Source organism: Planococcus citri, chromosome 2 (assembly GCF_950023065.1).
Source record: "Planococcus citri chromosome 2, ihPlaCitr1.1, whole genome shotgun sequence".
In the NCBI taxonomy this organism is placed as follows: domain Eukaryota; kingdom Metazoa; phylum Arthropoda; class Insecta; order Hemiptera; family Pseudococcidae; genus Planococcus; species Planococcus citri.
This window is the reverse complement of record NC_088678.1, coordinates 1,259,475-1,275,787: the sequence shown is the minus strand read 5'-3', so window position 1 is coordinate 1,275,787 and position 16,313 is coordinate 1,259,475. Positions and strand designations below refer to the sequence as shown.

The window sequence follows — 16,313 nt, the reverse complement described above, 5'->3', positions numbered from 1 at the left end:
AATGTGTCAAGCAATATTTCACTTGATATTTTACATTTTGTCCAGAATTTTGAGGCTCCGTCTCCTCCCCCCTCAATCCCATTTCACGAAAAATTCACAGTTGTAAATACATAATATCGTACTTTTTGGTGTTTTTTTGTCAAATTTTCAAATAGCCTCAAAATTTGTCAAAGTTTTGCAAATTGAGCTTTTTAAAAAAGGCTCGATAGTTGGAATTTTTCAAATTGTTGGTAAATTTTTTTGGCAAAATCGTAGGACCTAAAATCAAAAACGGCAAATTTGACGTGGAATCGATCCACTGAAAATAAATTGAAATATAATGAAGTAAGATAAAAATAAACTATATTAAGTGCATCAAAATCGATTAAAAACAATTGAATAAAATTTAAAAAATAAATAAATAAAAACGTGAAAAATGACAGAAATAGGTAACCAAAAATTTAAGAAAAAAGAAAGTTTTCAAAAAGTAATAAATTGTAAATTTGACAAAATGTCTCAAAAATGGGCGAAACGTCGTAAAAGTCACTGAAAACTTCAATAAAGTATGTATCAAAACTACTGCAAATCATCAAAATACGTAACGATAAATTTGAATGAAAGTTCACAAAAAAACTTCATAAAAAGTATCAAAAATGCATTAATAACAATACAAAAGTAGTAAAATTAATGTAAACTGCTAAAAAGCAATAAAGTTTTTACGAAGTTGGAAAAAATGTAACAAAATTTTCAATTTGACTTTAAAATGTGAAAAAATTCAAATCGCTGCAGGTTATAAGAAAAAAAAAGATGAAATTTCGGTGAAATATGATAAAATGTACAAAAAATTGTGTAAAACAACATCGAATCAAAACTAAACTCGAATAAATTTAATTCATTTGAAAATGAATCGAAATAATAAGGTAATACATATCAGGAACATATTTTTTCCTCTTTTCAAATTTATGACAAACTGTCGAAAATTCATTGCAATTTTTTACCAAGTTTTTCAAAATCAGACTCGGTATTTTATAGTCTAACATATGTACGAACTTGAAATTATTTTTTTTTTTTTCAATTTCAAGTTTTCCTCGCACAAATTTTGAGCAGACAGCTAATGCAAAAAACATATCCATGTCGAAAGGCAAAAAATTTGAGGATATTTTTTAGCTATAAACGCGATGGTGTCGAGTATTTGAATCAATTTTCTAAATCGAAAGCTCTCATTCGAACAGTATTGTATTTTTTTTTATTTTTGTGTTTTTCAAAGTACCCTGATCCTGTCAGTTGTTTAAATCAAAAAAAAACTACTCGAACAGTTCGAAGTTCAGAATTTTTGGAAAAAGTCGAACTTATGTAGGTACTTGGCTTGGATTTTGTTACGTTTGAAAAAAAAAAAAAAAAATCAAATCGAGTGATTCTTTTATCGATTGTATTACTAATTCGTTATACAGGGTGTTCCAGAATAACCTTTCACATTTTGGTGAGCACTGATCTGCGTTCAAATGGTGTTAGGGGAATGGTAAAAGCGGTTCCAGGTAGCCAACACATGCCGAATTATGTTTCAGTATTAATTTTTTACCATGGAGAAGTGGACGGCTGTGCAGCGCGCTTTTATTGTAAAGGCCTTTTTCAAAAATAATGACTCTTACATTAGTGCAATTCGTGCCTTCCGCAAACATTTTAAACTTACCGGTAAAAGTGAAGTGCCATCGAGGCCAACAGTGAAATTATGGGTAAAAAACTTCGAGAAAACCGCTCATGCTTGTAAAAATAAGCCTACAGGTCGGAAAAGATCAGTAAGAACGCCAGAAACAACGGACCGAGTAAGGCATTCAGTACAGACTACCCCTACCACTTCAATACGTAAACGAGCGTTAAATTTAAAAATCAAACCAACTTCTCTGCAACGAATTTTATCTGAAGACCTCAGTTTCCATCCATATAAGATTTTAATCATTCAAAAGTTACAAAAAACTGATTTTGTGAGAAGAAAATCATTTGCCGAGGATATGCTTACAAGAATTGATACTGGTGAGATTCCATTGAACTCGTTACTCTTTACTGATGAAGCTCATTTTTATCTAAACGGTGATGTGAATAAACAAAATATGCGCTACTGGTCGACAGAGAATCCGATGATAATACACGAGAAACCTCTACACTCCGCTAAGTTGACTGTTTGGATGGGCGTGGCTAAATTCGGTATTCGGCGTTAACATCTCGTGGCGGCGCCACCATCGACTTGCTGAAAGGGGGACTTTTTGCAGAGAATCACATTCATTCGCATCTCGACAAGTCGTGTGTGCGCGTGTGTAAGCGTGCGTGAGTATGGAAATGTCCCCCTTTCAGCATGATAACATGTGTTTCATGCATTTCACCGCCAGAGTGCAACACATGTTCGTTGACTCCGAATAGTGGGACCGTATGTGTTTGATGAAACGGTGAACGGTGAGAGGTATCGCAAAATGATAGACGAGTTTCTCATTCCTGAATTGAAACGCAGACACAAGTATAGAGTTACTTGGTTCCAACAGGATGGCGCTACCTGTCATTCCGCAACGGACACGATTTCTTTATTGCGTGAGCATTTTGGTCATCGAATAATTTCGCTGAACACAGAAATTTCATGGCCACCTCGATCCCCTGATTTTTCAGTATGTGATTTTTTTTTATGGGGTTACCTCAAGTCAAAAGTATATCAAGATGATCCTAGGACTCTGAAACAGCTCCTAGATAATATTATTCGTGAATCAAGACTGATTAGAAGAGAAATGCTCAACAAAGTGTTCAATAATTTTAAAAAACGTTTGGTCGATTGTGTCAAAAATGATGGAAAACATCTTGGTGGAATAATTTTTAAAACTTAATTTATAATGAAAACTCAAATATATGGTCTAAAAACGGCACATTTCTACTTCATTTTGGTTATAAAAAAATTTCCGTAACCATTTTTCTCTCAGAGCTACTAATAAAACAAAAGTGAAAGGTTATTCTGGAACACCCTGTAAATGATGCGTATATATTGAATAAACAGCACACGCATAAGCTGCGATACATTATTAAAACATGCTCACCGTTGTATATACATTATATTGATTTAGCTGTAAATTATTATGAAGCGCACATCGACGGCTCGAAGTCGAAATTTCACGTCAGTGTTAATTTGAAACAAAATTGCTGCCAACGAGTCGTATTCAGTCAGTGTTGTCTCGTGTATACCCCATAGACATAATCTCGTCAAAAAAAAAAAAAAAAGAAAAGAAAATGTCTATAAAAATACATCAATACTAAACCGAGATCATGCTGGGTAAAAAATTCTTTTCCATTTTGGACTTTTTTTTCTTCGTCGTGAAAATGGTAGGTAGGTACCTACCTAAGAAAAAAAAAAGCGTTTCTATTGTTTTAGGTAGGTACCGCATCATTTACCCATTGGAAAAATCTCTCATCGCTACTAAGTCGCAAAATTGATTACTTTACTACTACAGCATCTGATGCTACACATACCTACTTACCTACCTACTTAGAAAGGTGTACTTGTATGTAGAATTAGATTTAGAATACCAACTATATAGACGTTTGTATAGATGGTCGTATTCGTTGTATTATTAGGTTAGGTACTAATAATCGTATATTTTTCGTATTCGCGTTAGATATACTCGTACATTAGGTGATTTTTTTTCCAATTTTCGTTTTAGTTTGTTCTTTTCTTTTTCATTTTCTCCCCGATGAGATTATTCTCTCTGTTCAAAGCTAATTTACTACTAGATACGATACGTAGGTACTTCACTTACGTATACCTATCAAACTCAAAGTGGTTTTATTTTCTAATCATATCGCTTTAACGCTTCTTACTCACATTGTGTTCCTATACTGTATACTTAGTAGGTACTTTACTTTACCTTTGAGTGTTTACATACGACGTGTACTTGAAACGTAGAAAGTTAGCCTTTTAGCATGTTGCAGTTTGTGGTACGCTAACTGCATTCACTTTTCATCTACCGCTTGAGCTTTATTGTGAGCAAACTTTTAGCATGTGAAACACATTTACCTAAGTGGATTGTGGGTAGTGATGCATGGCATGATGGTGTTCTTTGGAGGAGCTTTCTTTGATTACTCGTATTATTATTATGGTAAACTAATTATCTATAGGTACAGAGATTTATCTACCTGAAAAGTACCTTCTATTATGTATATACGAGTATCTATTAGGTATAGGTACCTCAACACCTACCATAAATTTATGTGTATACTGTATAGCCTGTTTGTATGCAGTCGTTACGTAGCTCAATAATCTATTCGAAAAATCGTGTTGATATTTACCTACCTATCTATTTAATACACATATGTATTATGCATAGGTAGACATTTATTAATACATTGAAGGTAAGTTTATGTAAATCGCGATCATTCGTTTCGATCAACTAATTAAGTCGTTGCCGAATATTGAGGTTATTTATTTACAGCTCGATTTTATTCAATTTGAGTTCTTTCTAGGTACTCGCTCTAGGTAATGCAATTAAAAATTAATAAAACGGTGTTTGAGGAATGAAATTATGAAAAAAATGAGACCCGCTCAAATCGTAAAATTGCGCTCACGCCCTCTGATTTGAACGAAGTGAAGTTACATTGAAAGAGTATGTCGTACAGCTTCTGCAACCAAAATTGAAAGTGCCGAAGTTCATTTCTTAATGTTTGCCGACTTTTTTGAAAATTTTGAAAATTTTAAAAAAGTTGTAAGTGGGGTAATTTTTGAAATTTTTTAAACAAAGCGAACCAATGCGAATAATTTATCAAATTTAATTACCAAAGATCAACAATGACTAGTTCTGGGCCATTTTGGAGCTTTCGACGAGTTTGTAATTTTCTTCGGAAATTTCAAATCGCTTTGTAAAGGCCAAAAATGAACTTTAGCACCTGTATCCTTGGTCGCGGGGCTTATCGGGCTCCCTCTCTATTGTTTTAGCTTGGCATCGCGAAATTCTAAGAGGATGAACTTGAAAAAGAATTTTTGACCAAATTTAAATTGCATTTTTAGAGCCTCCGGCAAATTTTCAAATTTCTCCAGAAATTTTAAATCGCTGTGGAAGGAATAAACACGAACGTCCCTAAAACAATCAAGTTGTCTAATCTAAAGTTCATTTTTGGCCCTTCCAGACTGGTTTAAAATTTTCAAAGATATTTGAAAACTCGCTGGAAGCTCTAGAATGACCAAAAACTAGCCATTGCCGATGCTTGAGAGTTGAATTGCCGGAATAATTCTTTACCTATACATTTCATGAAAAGTTTGAAACATTGTCCTGGAAAACGTGCTTTTTTGAATTTCTTAAATTTTCAAAAATTCACTAAAAATCCACAAAATGAACTAGACTCTTTCGATCTAGGTGGTTTGGTTTCGATCAAATCAAAGAGTGTAAGTTGAAAAGGTTCTCTTCTTAGTAAAAAATTTTGTTTGGGGATCATTCCACGTCAATTGGACCAAGAAGTGGTAGGGGGGTTCGGAGATTTTTTTGAAATTTTTCCTGTGGAGAGACCTTCCGAAGGGATGACCAATGGCGCAAATCGCAGCTGTCTAGCCCATTTTTAAAGACAACCAGGGGGTGTCAAAACCGCGATACCTACCAAAATGGAACTTTTCCCCATAGTTAGGGGGTTTGAAAGGCTTTTTGGTGATGTCATAAAAATCAGTGTTGCCACTTTTTTTGTACAAAAAATTGGCTCAAAAAATTTCGAAACGTAGTTTTCATATCGTTCCGACTCTCAAAAATTCTGAAAAAAATATATTATGGACAACTTTTCATGCTGAACAACATATTAAAAAATTGTGAGGGTAACATGTTGCAAAGTCGATTTGAAAAAATTTTAAGTTTGCGAAAAAATTCAATTTTTTTATTTGAAACATGAAAAAAAGTGTTGACTGGTGAAGTTGACCTAGTTGACCCCTATTTGTACGTATCTGTTGAAAAAGTTGAAAAACCCCTCTCATTCGATGAAACGAACTCCTCACAAAAAAATCAAAATTCGAAATAATTAAATTTTCTATTTCAAACATCAAAAAAAGTTCAAATTTATTCAGTTGTCCGATTTTGACCTCTTTCTGAAGTATTTTATGAAAAAGTTGTTAAAAATTAGCCTACACTAACACCAAAAAAATAAAAATTTGTTCATTTTTTGAATCTTTTCGAATTTTGATTTTTTTGGTGAGGAGTTCATTTCATCGAGTGAGAGGGTTTTTTCAACTTTTTCAACAGATACGTACAAAAGGGGTCAAATGGGTCAACTTTACCTATCAAAACTTTTTTTCATGTTTTAAATCAAAAAATCGCATTTTTTCGCAAACTTTCAATTTTTTTAAATGATTTTTTCAACATGTTACCATCCCAATTTTTTAATATGTTGTTCAGCATGAAAAGTTGTTCATAATAGGTATATTTTTTTCAGAATTTTTGAGAGTCGGGACGATGTGAAAACTACGTTTTGAAACTTTATGAGCTAATTTTTTGTACAAAAAAAAGTGGCAACTCTGATTTTTATGATTATCACCAAAAAGAATTTCAAACTCCCTAACTATGGGGAAAAGTTCCATTTTGGTAGGTATCGCGGTTATCAAGTAATCCACTGCTGAAATGGGTGATATCTTACGTAGGTTCACTGAAAACGTTGACACCCCCTGGCTGTCTTTAAAAATGGGCTAGACAGCTGCGATTTGCGCTATTGGTCATCCCTTCGGAAGGGGTCTCCACAGGAAAAATTTCAAAAAAATCTCCGAACCCCCCTACCACTTCTTGGTCCAATTGACGTGGAATGACCCTTGGTGGACGGAATAATTACTCCATTCACTAGGGAAGCTTTCGATCACTCAGTCACTGATTTTGCTCGTTTTTATTACTAGCTCGTGTGGACTCGTGGAACAGCTTTCAAAAAAATTCAGCTGCTCGAGCGAAAAATTGAGAATTCTTTGGCACAATTTGTGTAGCCCTAGTTTGAGATGGGTCTTGTCTTTTTCCTAATTTAATCTCTGTGAAAATATTTTTGACCATTCGTACCTTTAAGAAGGCAAAAATGTCACCATCTCGTATTGGTCCCCAGTACTGCTACATGAAGACCTAGCTATTTAACGCATTTAAAGACTGTTTGAACATTTCACGGTACCTGTGCGTGTATGTGTGCATAAAGTAAGCACTACAGATGTGAAAAAACAACCACGATGACGAAAAGGGTAAATAAACGGAGGAAAAAATATTTTTTCTTTCTTTTTGAAGTAAAAAAAAAAGACGATGAAAGTTAGTGAGTTTCCACGAAGTTTATGAAGAGGAAGAGGAGTTGAAGAAAATGGTGTAGAAGTTGGGAGGTTGCATGCGAAGACGTTGGGATCGATAAAAGAGCGATTTGTACTCGCTGCCCTTTGTGTGTCGAGTAATGCAAGTTTGAAATTAAACGACGTGCCCAACAAGGGTGGAAACGCACCTCTGTGAAATCGTTCTGTTCGCAATTTTTAACGACGACGACGACGACGACGCAACTTTGGCTGGTTTTTTGTTCATTATTAACGAAAACAACTCGTGGCAGAAAATAAACTGCATTGAGGAGGGAAGAGGCAGCTTTGAAGGATAAAAACCAAAAGTAGTGGGTATTTGTAAGTTACTATAGCGTAGGTATGTATGTGCGAGTATGTAGTGTGTGTTTACATTTATACAGTGAACCTAACTTTGAAACAAATTGGCATTTCGTGGGTTTTTTGGGATCGAGTATAGTTGTGAGGTGTGCTTTCTTTCAAAATAATTGACGAAGGTTTTTTGTTTTGTTTTGTTTACGAATACTTCTGACGAAAAATCAAACTTGTTGGTACATTTTTCCAAATTGTCAACTTGGAACTGGAACCTGGAAAGTAAAACTTGATCTGTATTTGTGTACGACGATGTGGGTATGATGTGTGAGCGTAGCCGAGCTGACGACTTGGCTGGATAATTTCATTTATGGAAGATACCTACATGTTTGTGCACGTCCGCACACGTAAATCGAGTGGAAAATGGCGGCTCGGCGCCTCGGGTCGAACAGCAGGAAGGGTTGATGTTTTCTTATAATGATCTTTGCTTGAAATATTACCGCGCCCACATGAAAATAAGAACTAGGTTAAATGGGTTTGGCGTTAAAGCAGCGCTGGTGAGACGGCCGCGTGTTGTTTTGCACGGAGCGCCGCACCATGCCATGCCACACCGTGCCACCGCAACCGTCACCTTTGCCTGCCATTCGTACCGTACGAGCAATTCGATTCGTGTACCTACTCGTACTACGTGTGATCGTGCTGGAAAAATCGTACCTTTATGCCATCAAAATACCTCCAAAATTTCGAAAAATTTTCAATTTTGGTATAGAAATTTAGACCAGATTAATTGCTTTCAAAACTCAATGAAGTTTGACAAAAATCATTGACGAGTTAACGTATGTATACCTAATACAAGTATTGGTGAAAATCGGCTTTGCCAGTATTCAATACCTTTTTCTTCTATCAGAATCTCAAAGATTCAAATTTTGGGAATATTTTTATTGGAAATTAGATTTCCTTAACCAGTGGTTGTTAATATTTTTACCAGGAAGAATTTGCGGTAATTTTTTTACGTGTGCGTAAGGGAGGGAAGGAAGGAATGGCCATTGAAGTTGCTTTTGTTTTAGTTTTTTGTTCTCTAAGGTTCTTAGGGAGGGGGGGGGGATACAAAAAATTTTTGGGAAAATTTCAATCAATCAATGTAGCGATTTTTAACACTTTTTTTAAAAAAGATGTTCGTAACATGTTTTTATCGAAGATGAAAAATTTTGTTCATTCATTTTCACAAATTATTTTAATAACCACCTATGTATTTTTTTCCAATAATAATCGTGTTTTTCAGAAACATTTTTTCGTTAAAAGTTTTTGCATCAACTAGTGACTATTCAGTGGTCAGTTTGTTTAAAAGTTAGGTTGTATATTTTCGACTATTGCAAAGATTTTTCCCCCTATGATGTATTTTATTGGTTAAAATTATCAGAAAAATTGTGAAGGGTATTTTACATTCATTTTTCATACAGCTGCGGTGATGTTGGTTGTTCGATTTTTCTCGCCTTTGAACCCTCTTTCACTCTCGTATACCGCGTCGTTCATTCGACCTACCTACTGCCATTACCTTTTTCGAGATGGATTTTTTCGTTTCATCTTCATTTCATGGTTGCCCTTATTTGGCCCATTTCTTCCACATTCTACATTTTACAGAATCAGCGCGATGTATCATTTTAGAAATAATTTTCCCCATTTTCTGCCTGTGAGAGTGAGACCCAATTTCGAGTTCATTTTTCTAGGGTATTTTTATGGTATCGAGTGGTCAAACTGAACTGAAAATTTCCACAACAGGTGTGTAGAAGAGTGACGAATTCCCCTGACTTCCTCTTCGAGTGCATCCCGCGTCTATTTTTTATTTCATGTAGCAAGTACGTATTAAGGTACCTGTTCGTAGATGGTGGTGGTGGTACGAATAATTTGAATTTATCGGTTTAAAAATAGAATTAAAAATTTTCTCACAAGTGCATCCCAAATTGTAGCTACGAAATGACGACATACAGTATATTTACTTATAAGAGAAGATGATATTATAGACTACCAAATGACAAATGTCTGTGTCCGTGTACTACATTCTATCGAAACATTATATTTAAGAGTTGTTATTTGGCTCAGTTAGTGCGACTTGGTACGAACGCTACGCTGATCTTTCGTACTAGTAATTTCAAAAAAAAAAAAAAAAAAATTGGTCGTTTGCGAGTCGTAGTGTAATAATAAATATCAATGTTGACTTGTAGAATCCATTATCGTGGAAAACTAGTCCGGACGGAAAACATTTAGTCGGTCATATGATATTGAAGAAAAGTGGCTGGGATGCGGACGGTGGTAGTTCTAGCGCTACCATGTTAGGTTTGAAAATCGTCGGAGGAAAATTATTGGAGAACGGTAGACGCGGAGCTATTATTGAAAGAGTTAAAAGAGGCAGCGTTGCCGACTTGGAAGGACAATTAAAACCGGGTAAATGATACGATGTTTGGCGAGCGCTTCTACGAGTATTTTTCTTCTATGGAAACAGAATACTTATTTGTCTCAAAAGCTGCTGATCGTACGAGTAGTCCGATTAATTTGAAATGGCGTCAAAAATCTAACCCTTGTACTCTTTGCCCATGTCATGTGCATTGTTTTATTTCAAAATTGATTTATATATACGATATTTGTGATTCTATTCTGATGTAGGTACTCGTCGTTCAACTCTTTGAGACCCGAGAAGAATTGGAAAATTTTCACGTCATGAAAAATTCAAACTTTTGTGCAGAAGCTTTTTGTGAAAAACTTTCAAAATTTATGGAATCCTATTTTGGGAATACAAATAATATTACACCAAATTCAGCCAAAATGTGTACTGGTTTCAGAATTTTTTAGTCCATCTCCTCCAAAATTCCAGAATGAAATGTGATTCAATCTAGTAAATTTTCACACGTTAAAAAGTTTGAACTTTTGTGTACGAACTTTTTGTGAAAATTTTCCAAAATTTATAAGTGCTTATAGTCCGGCATATGACAATAGGAGTAATTGCACCCCGCCCCCCCCCCGCCGATTCACCGGGACAACTTTTTTCTTAAAGGGGACATCCTAAGGAACATTTTAAAGTAAACTTGCCCCAAAAAAAGTTAGCCTTACATACAAAATGGCGGCAATTTTGATTGACAGGTCAGCCGAAATCGCAGATTTTGTATTTCAACATAGGACTTGCACGAAATTTTTCAAACCTTACAAAGGTAGATCGAAAGATCATGCAAAAATTTATCACCTGTCGAAATTTCAAGTGCTGAAGTGCGTTTTTCGATTTTTGGTGAATTTTTAAAAATCCAATTTAGGCCAAAAATAAGGGAACAAATCAAAATTTTACCAAACTGACCAAGAAAGCTGAAATTTGGGATACACCCTATTTTCGACATGCCAAATCAATTGGATACGGTTGCAACCCGTTTTGAACAGTTCTGGAGCCTCCGGCAGATTTTTGAAACTCGAAATTCCTACAAAATTCCATCAAATTGGAGTTGTAAAGCTGAAATTTATTCTAAAAACTAATTTCAATACGCTACGAAGTACTGCAGGTGAATTTCAAGTCGTTTTCGAGCCTCCAGCGACTTTTTGAAAATTCCTTAAGCCTCCAGCAGATTTTTGAAACTTTGAATTTTTACAAAATTTCATCAAAATGGAGATGGAAAGCTGAAATTTACTCTACACTCCAATTTTAACATCCTCTGAAGACGACTACAGGTGGGTTCAAGTCATTTTAGAGCTTCCAGCGACTTTTTTGAAAATTGCTGGAGCCAGATTTTTGAAGCTTGAAATTCCCGCAACATTAATTTATCAAAGTGCAGTTGACAAGCTGAAATTTACTTCGCAGACTACATGGTGGTTTCAAATGGTTTTGAAGCTTCCAGTTACTTCTAGAAAATTTCAATTTTCCAAAAAAAACGCCGTACAACTTATCAAAAAGTCGCTGGAGGCTCCAAAACGACTTTAAATTCACCAGCAGTCAACTTCGCAGCGTATTGAAATTAGTTTGCAGAATGAATTTCGACTCTCCATCTCAGTTTGATGAAATTTTGGGGAAATTTCAAATTTCAAAAATCTACTGGAGGCTCCAGTAATTTTCAAAAAAGTCGCTGGAGGCTCTAAAATGACTTGAATCCACCTGCAGTCGTCGTCAAAGGGTGTTAAAATTGGAGTGTAGAGTAAATTTCAGCTTTCCATCTCCGTTTGATGAAATTTTGTGGGAATTTCGAGTTTCAAAAATCTGCTGGAGGCTCCAGAACTGTTCAAAACGGGTTTAAACCGTTTCCAATTGATTTGGCATGTCGAAAATAGGGTATATCCCAAATTTCAGCTTTCTTGGTCAATTTGGTAAAATTATTTTTTCCCTCATTTTCGGACTAAATTGGATTTTCAAAAATTCACCAAAAATCGAAAAACGCACTTTAGCACTTGAAATTTTGACAGGTGATAAATTTTTGCATGATCTTCGGTCTACCGTGTTGTAAGGTTTGAAAAATTTCGTGCAATCCAATGTTGAAACGCAAAATCTGCGATTTCGGCTGACCTGTCAATCAAAATGGCCGCCATTTTGTAAGTGAGGCCAACTTTTTTTTAGGCAAGTTTGCTTTAAAATTTTCCTTAGGATGCCCCCTTTAAGAAAAAAGTCGTCCCGGAGGATTTCGGGATTTAATGCGTATAAACGCAACGAGTTGGTCCAATGTTGGTATCGAGGTGAGTTCAATAGTATCTTACATCGACTCAAAATTCCAAAATGAAATTTGACCCCAGTGAGTGGCTTTCACATTATAGATTCTTTGAACTTTTATATCATAGCTTTCTGGGAAAATTTTTTAAGATTTATGGAATCTCATTTTCATGAAAAAATAATATTTTTCATGAATCGACCTTGAAAACTCCATTTCCAAAATAATTTTTTTTTTCAAAAAAAATCCCCACCGTCAATCGTTGTATTTTTGACCTACATTTTTTTTGATTTTAAAATTACCTATGTCACTCCCTCATTTGTATTAATTATCACAACTTGTGCAGAAAATCGTTTTTCATTTTTTTTTTTTTCAAAATTTCGGATATTGGATTCAAAAGTGTTTGATATAAAGTACATATTCAAAATTATCTGGTTCGTAAGCTGGAGTTATACGCAGAGAAACTTTTCAGAAAATTTTCGCATCCCTGCATCGAAAATTTATTTTGAAAATCGGGATAGGAATGAATGTCAATTTTGAGTATTTCCTGAAATTCCAAAATAAAATTTTAAAAATCTGCTCACCTAATGAAGTCACGTATACTCCTTCCCATATAATGAAATTTTTCAATTTTAATCCGCCAAATTTTTCTCAGGTCTCAAAGAGTTAAATTTGACTTGCGATTAATTTTTCTATCGTGTTCTGCACTGACGAATAAGTAAGATTCTCAGCTACGACGACACTGATCGAGAATCGTCTGCGTGTTCTTTTTCCATAGCAGAAAAAAATCGTCATCAGCCAACTATGCTGGTCGCCCTAATAAACGCCACTGAAAATGGTATTTTTTTCCAGGTGACGAAGTGCTAGAATGGAATGGTCGTTCGCTTCAACAAAAAAGTTACCAAGATGTTCACGATATTATCGCCGAATCGAAGCAGGAACCGCAGGTTGAGTTAATGGTATTGAGAAAGATACAACCGCAAAAATCACTAGCAAAGCAACCCTACCCTCATCGACGAGGTAAATAGGGTTATCATTTTATGGTTTGCCTACCTCACTTTATTACTCTTTTAATTGGCCGGTTTTCGTCTAATAACTTACCGCCAAAGCGCACTCGTCATTTGTATGTCCACTCGGGTATTATACAAATTCTTACTTATCATCATAAATATTCTCACACACACACACACACAATCGCATCACATTCAACTACACTCGCAACATAATTTTCTTTTCCTTCACTTTTGAGCATCTACAATAATTTCCTTATACCTACCTACTTTTGATTTGATACCTTACTTACCTATCTTACACTATTTCTATTTCTTTCGCTCTTCACGGTCTATTGTGTCCATTTATAATGTCGATATTATCTGTACTTTATACTCTTAAGAATAGGTAGCCTATACATATTATGTAGGTATACCTTTATTACATACCATATTTGTAAGCATATACTTGCGCACATTAAGCATTATTCTTAGAGTAGCTGTGTAGTTGCTATGTACAGTAGGCTTAACATCATCGTACTATATCTACATTTTTATTCGTATACTTAATTTGGTAATTATGAGTTATGCGGTTCATTGCCCGTTTTAGCCATCGCAGCCAAAAGCAAAGAAGCTCATTTCGTTATAGTATGGTTTTGCAAGTAGATTCAAGTACGAGTAGGTAGGTACTTACCTGAATAGTTGTTACTCATCCAGATGGTGCCTGCTTACTTTTCTTATTTTTTATTTATTTTTTCTTAATCGGTTCCATTTTTAATACTTGGTAATTTGTTCATCGTTACCTATAATAAAATCATATCGCATCGATATTTTTTTTCAAATACCCCTTCCTCTTGGTCTCTGGAAAAAATCCCATCAACATTCTGCTTATACACTCTTCTAAATTCTAAATGAAGGGTTCAAATTGAGAATGAAATTATAAAATTTGTTGTTTAACCGTATGCGTGCGTATCAACTACTGATCGATAACCTCGTGTCGCGTCACGTCGTAAGAGATAGATAATGGCTAAAAAATAAATCAGGTTGAGATATGTGTATTATTTTTCTATATTATGTATTATGTACTTTTCATTTTATTACGCAATTTACGTGTGTCGTGTACCTACTTAATTTATTCACTCTTGTATCTATAAGTTCTACAAATAATTTAATCAGATCGATTGATTTGTAATACGAGTAAATACCGTATAATTATTTATAATGTAGCTAAACGATAAAAATTAAGTACCTACTACAACCTATGAAATTATTACAATAATGTAAGGTATTCTCGCAAATTCAATTTAAAAGTACAGAAAAATCGGTATCGCAGTGAGAAAAAAATAGGATCAACCACTCGAGCATCCAAATACGAGTTACTCGTAGAAAAATGGTATTTTTTACGAGTTGAAAATCTCAAATTTAAAAAAAAAATCAGAATCATCCATTTTTCAGACAGTTTTTCAAGATTTTCTTCGCCTCCAAAAATCAACTTCTCGAATCAAATGCGATTATTTTCGAGGGAATGCAAAGACTTATATGTAAATATAAATTGACTTTCCTGCAGCGCTTTCAAATTGTTCAAAAGAGCCTCTCAAATTTAAAAAAAAAATCAACAAATTATCTAAATTTCCCTTATCCCTCCTTCCAATCAACCTCCCAAGTCGAGTGCGACCATTTTCAAACCAACTTGGAGCCTCCAGAAAAACTTTAATTTTCTCCAGCGATTTCAAAACTCTTCAGGGCCACTAATGAAAATTTAACCCTGTGACTAGTTTTGAAGCAGTTGCGATAGGATTGAATTTTCTATTGTCGAAGTTCATTAAAACGTCTCCTAGAGCAATATGAAATTGCTAGAGGCTGGAGGGAAATGCAGCTTTTTCTGGAAGCTCTAGGTCGACTCGAAAATTATTGCAACCAATAAAGGGAGAGGGGCTGACTCGGAAACACGAGCCAATTTTTAGATTTTCATCTCGAGATTTAATATTTTTGCAAAAAATCAGCGAAGGCTATTTTGTTCATTTTCTAAAATTTCTTAGGGAGCTCAAAATTTGGTTCTAGGTGTGTGTCATTCTTCTCTCAAGTGGTTCCTTCCTAAAGTTGAGAAAATGCGAGAATAAAAAACAATTTTGTTACTGTGCGATGCTTATTTATACCTATACATTAAGTGTTTCGATGTATCTTCTACCTACCTATTTATTTCAACTCTATACCTATTCACACTAACCTTTTCCTATTAAAAACCGAGCATCCAAACTGCATTTTACCTTACTACAGATGACGAATATACTCGTAAAAATTAAAATTGAAAAATTACCCGATATTCGCGATTCACTTATTGTAAAAAATTGCCTTCTTCTTGTTACAGATTCGCTGGACAGGCGTGATAAAATGAAACCTAGTGTGATGATTACGTCACCGGGTAGTCCGGACATAAACACCATTTATAGATCTCGTAATTCTAGATTTATGCAAGGTGCAAATTCCAGCATCGGCGGACGTATTCAGGTTAATATAATTACTCGCTTAAAACGACAATTAAAAAAAAAAAAAAAAAAACGATGAAACATTTGTTAATTTTAATTATGAAAACTATAGATGAAGTTGTGGTTCGATTCGAGTACGTTGAATTTAGTAGTTACCGTAGTCTGCGCTGTAGGATTAATTCCAAGAAGCAACGGCCAACCCAGAAATACGTATGCTAAATTATATCTACTGCCGGATAGAAGGTTCGAATCGTTGCTGTATTATTATTTCCGACGAAAAGAAAGTTTTTTTTAGGAATAACGACTATGTTTTCTTGTGTTCTGCAGTGAAAAATCTAAACGAAGAACGAAAACATTGGCGAATACGAACGAGCCGAGGTGGAATCAAAATTTCATTTATTCTTCCGTTCGTAGATCAGACTTGAAAGTAAAAATGATCGAGATCTCTGTATGGGATTATATGAAAAATAGTTTCAATGATTTTTTAGGAGAGGTACGTGCCAGGTTCTCGTTTAATTTTAAATGCGACTTCTTTCATAATAATAATACAACCACGAAGAAATGTACAAGATGAACTAAGTAA

General features: G+C 34.8%; 1 protein-coding gene across 9 annotated transcripts in view; it reads left to right on the top strand.

The window, feature by feature from the left end:
- Positions 1 to 16,313, top strand: part of Rim (Rab3 interacting molecule) — a 60,268-nt gene that overhangs the window by 22,444 nt on the left and 21,511 nt on the right. For 8 of the 9 annotated variants that reach the window (XM_065347714.1, XM_065347716.1, XM_065347713.1 and 5 more), the window contains exons 6-10: positions 9,805 to 10,024; positions 13,108 to 13,275; positions 15,613 to 15,752; positions 15,843 to 15,973; positions 16,058 to 16,223. In XM_065347714.1, the coding sequence (XP_065203786.1) occupies positions 9,805 to 10,024; positions 13,108 to 13,275; positions 15,613 to 15,752; positions 15,843 to 15,973; positions 16,058 to 16,223 (825 nt within the window). The remainder of the gene's footprint in view (positions 1 to 9,804; positions 10,025 to 13,107; positions 13,276 to 15,612; positions 15,753 to 15,842; positions 15,974 to 16,057; positions 16,224 to 16,313) is intronic. The other variant, XM_065347719.1, reaches the window with a different exon arrangement.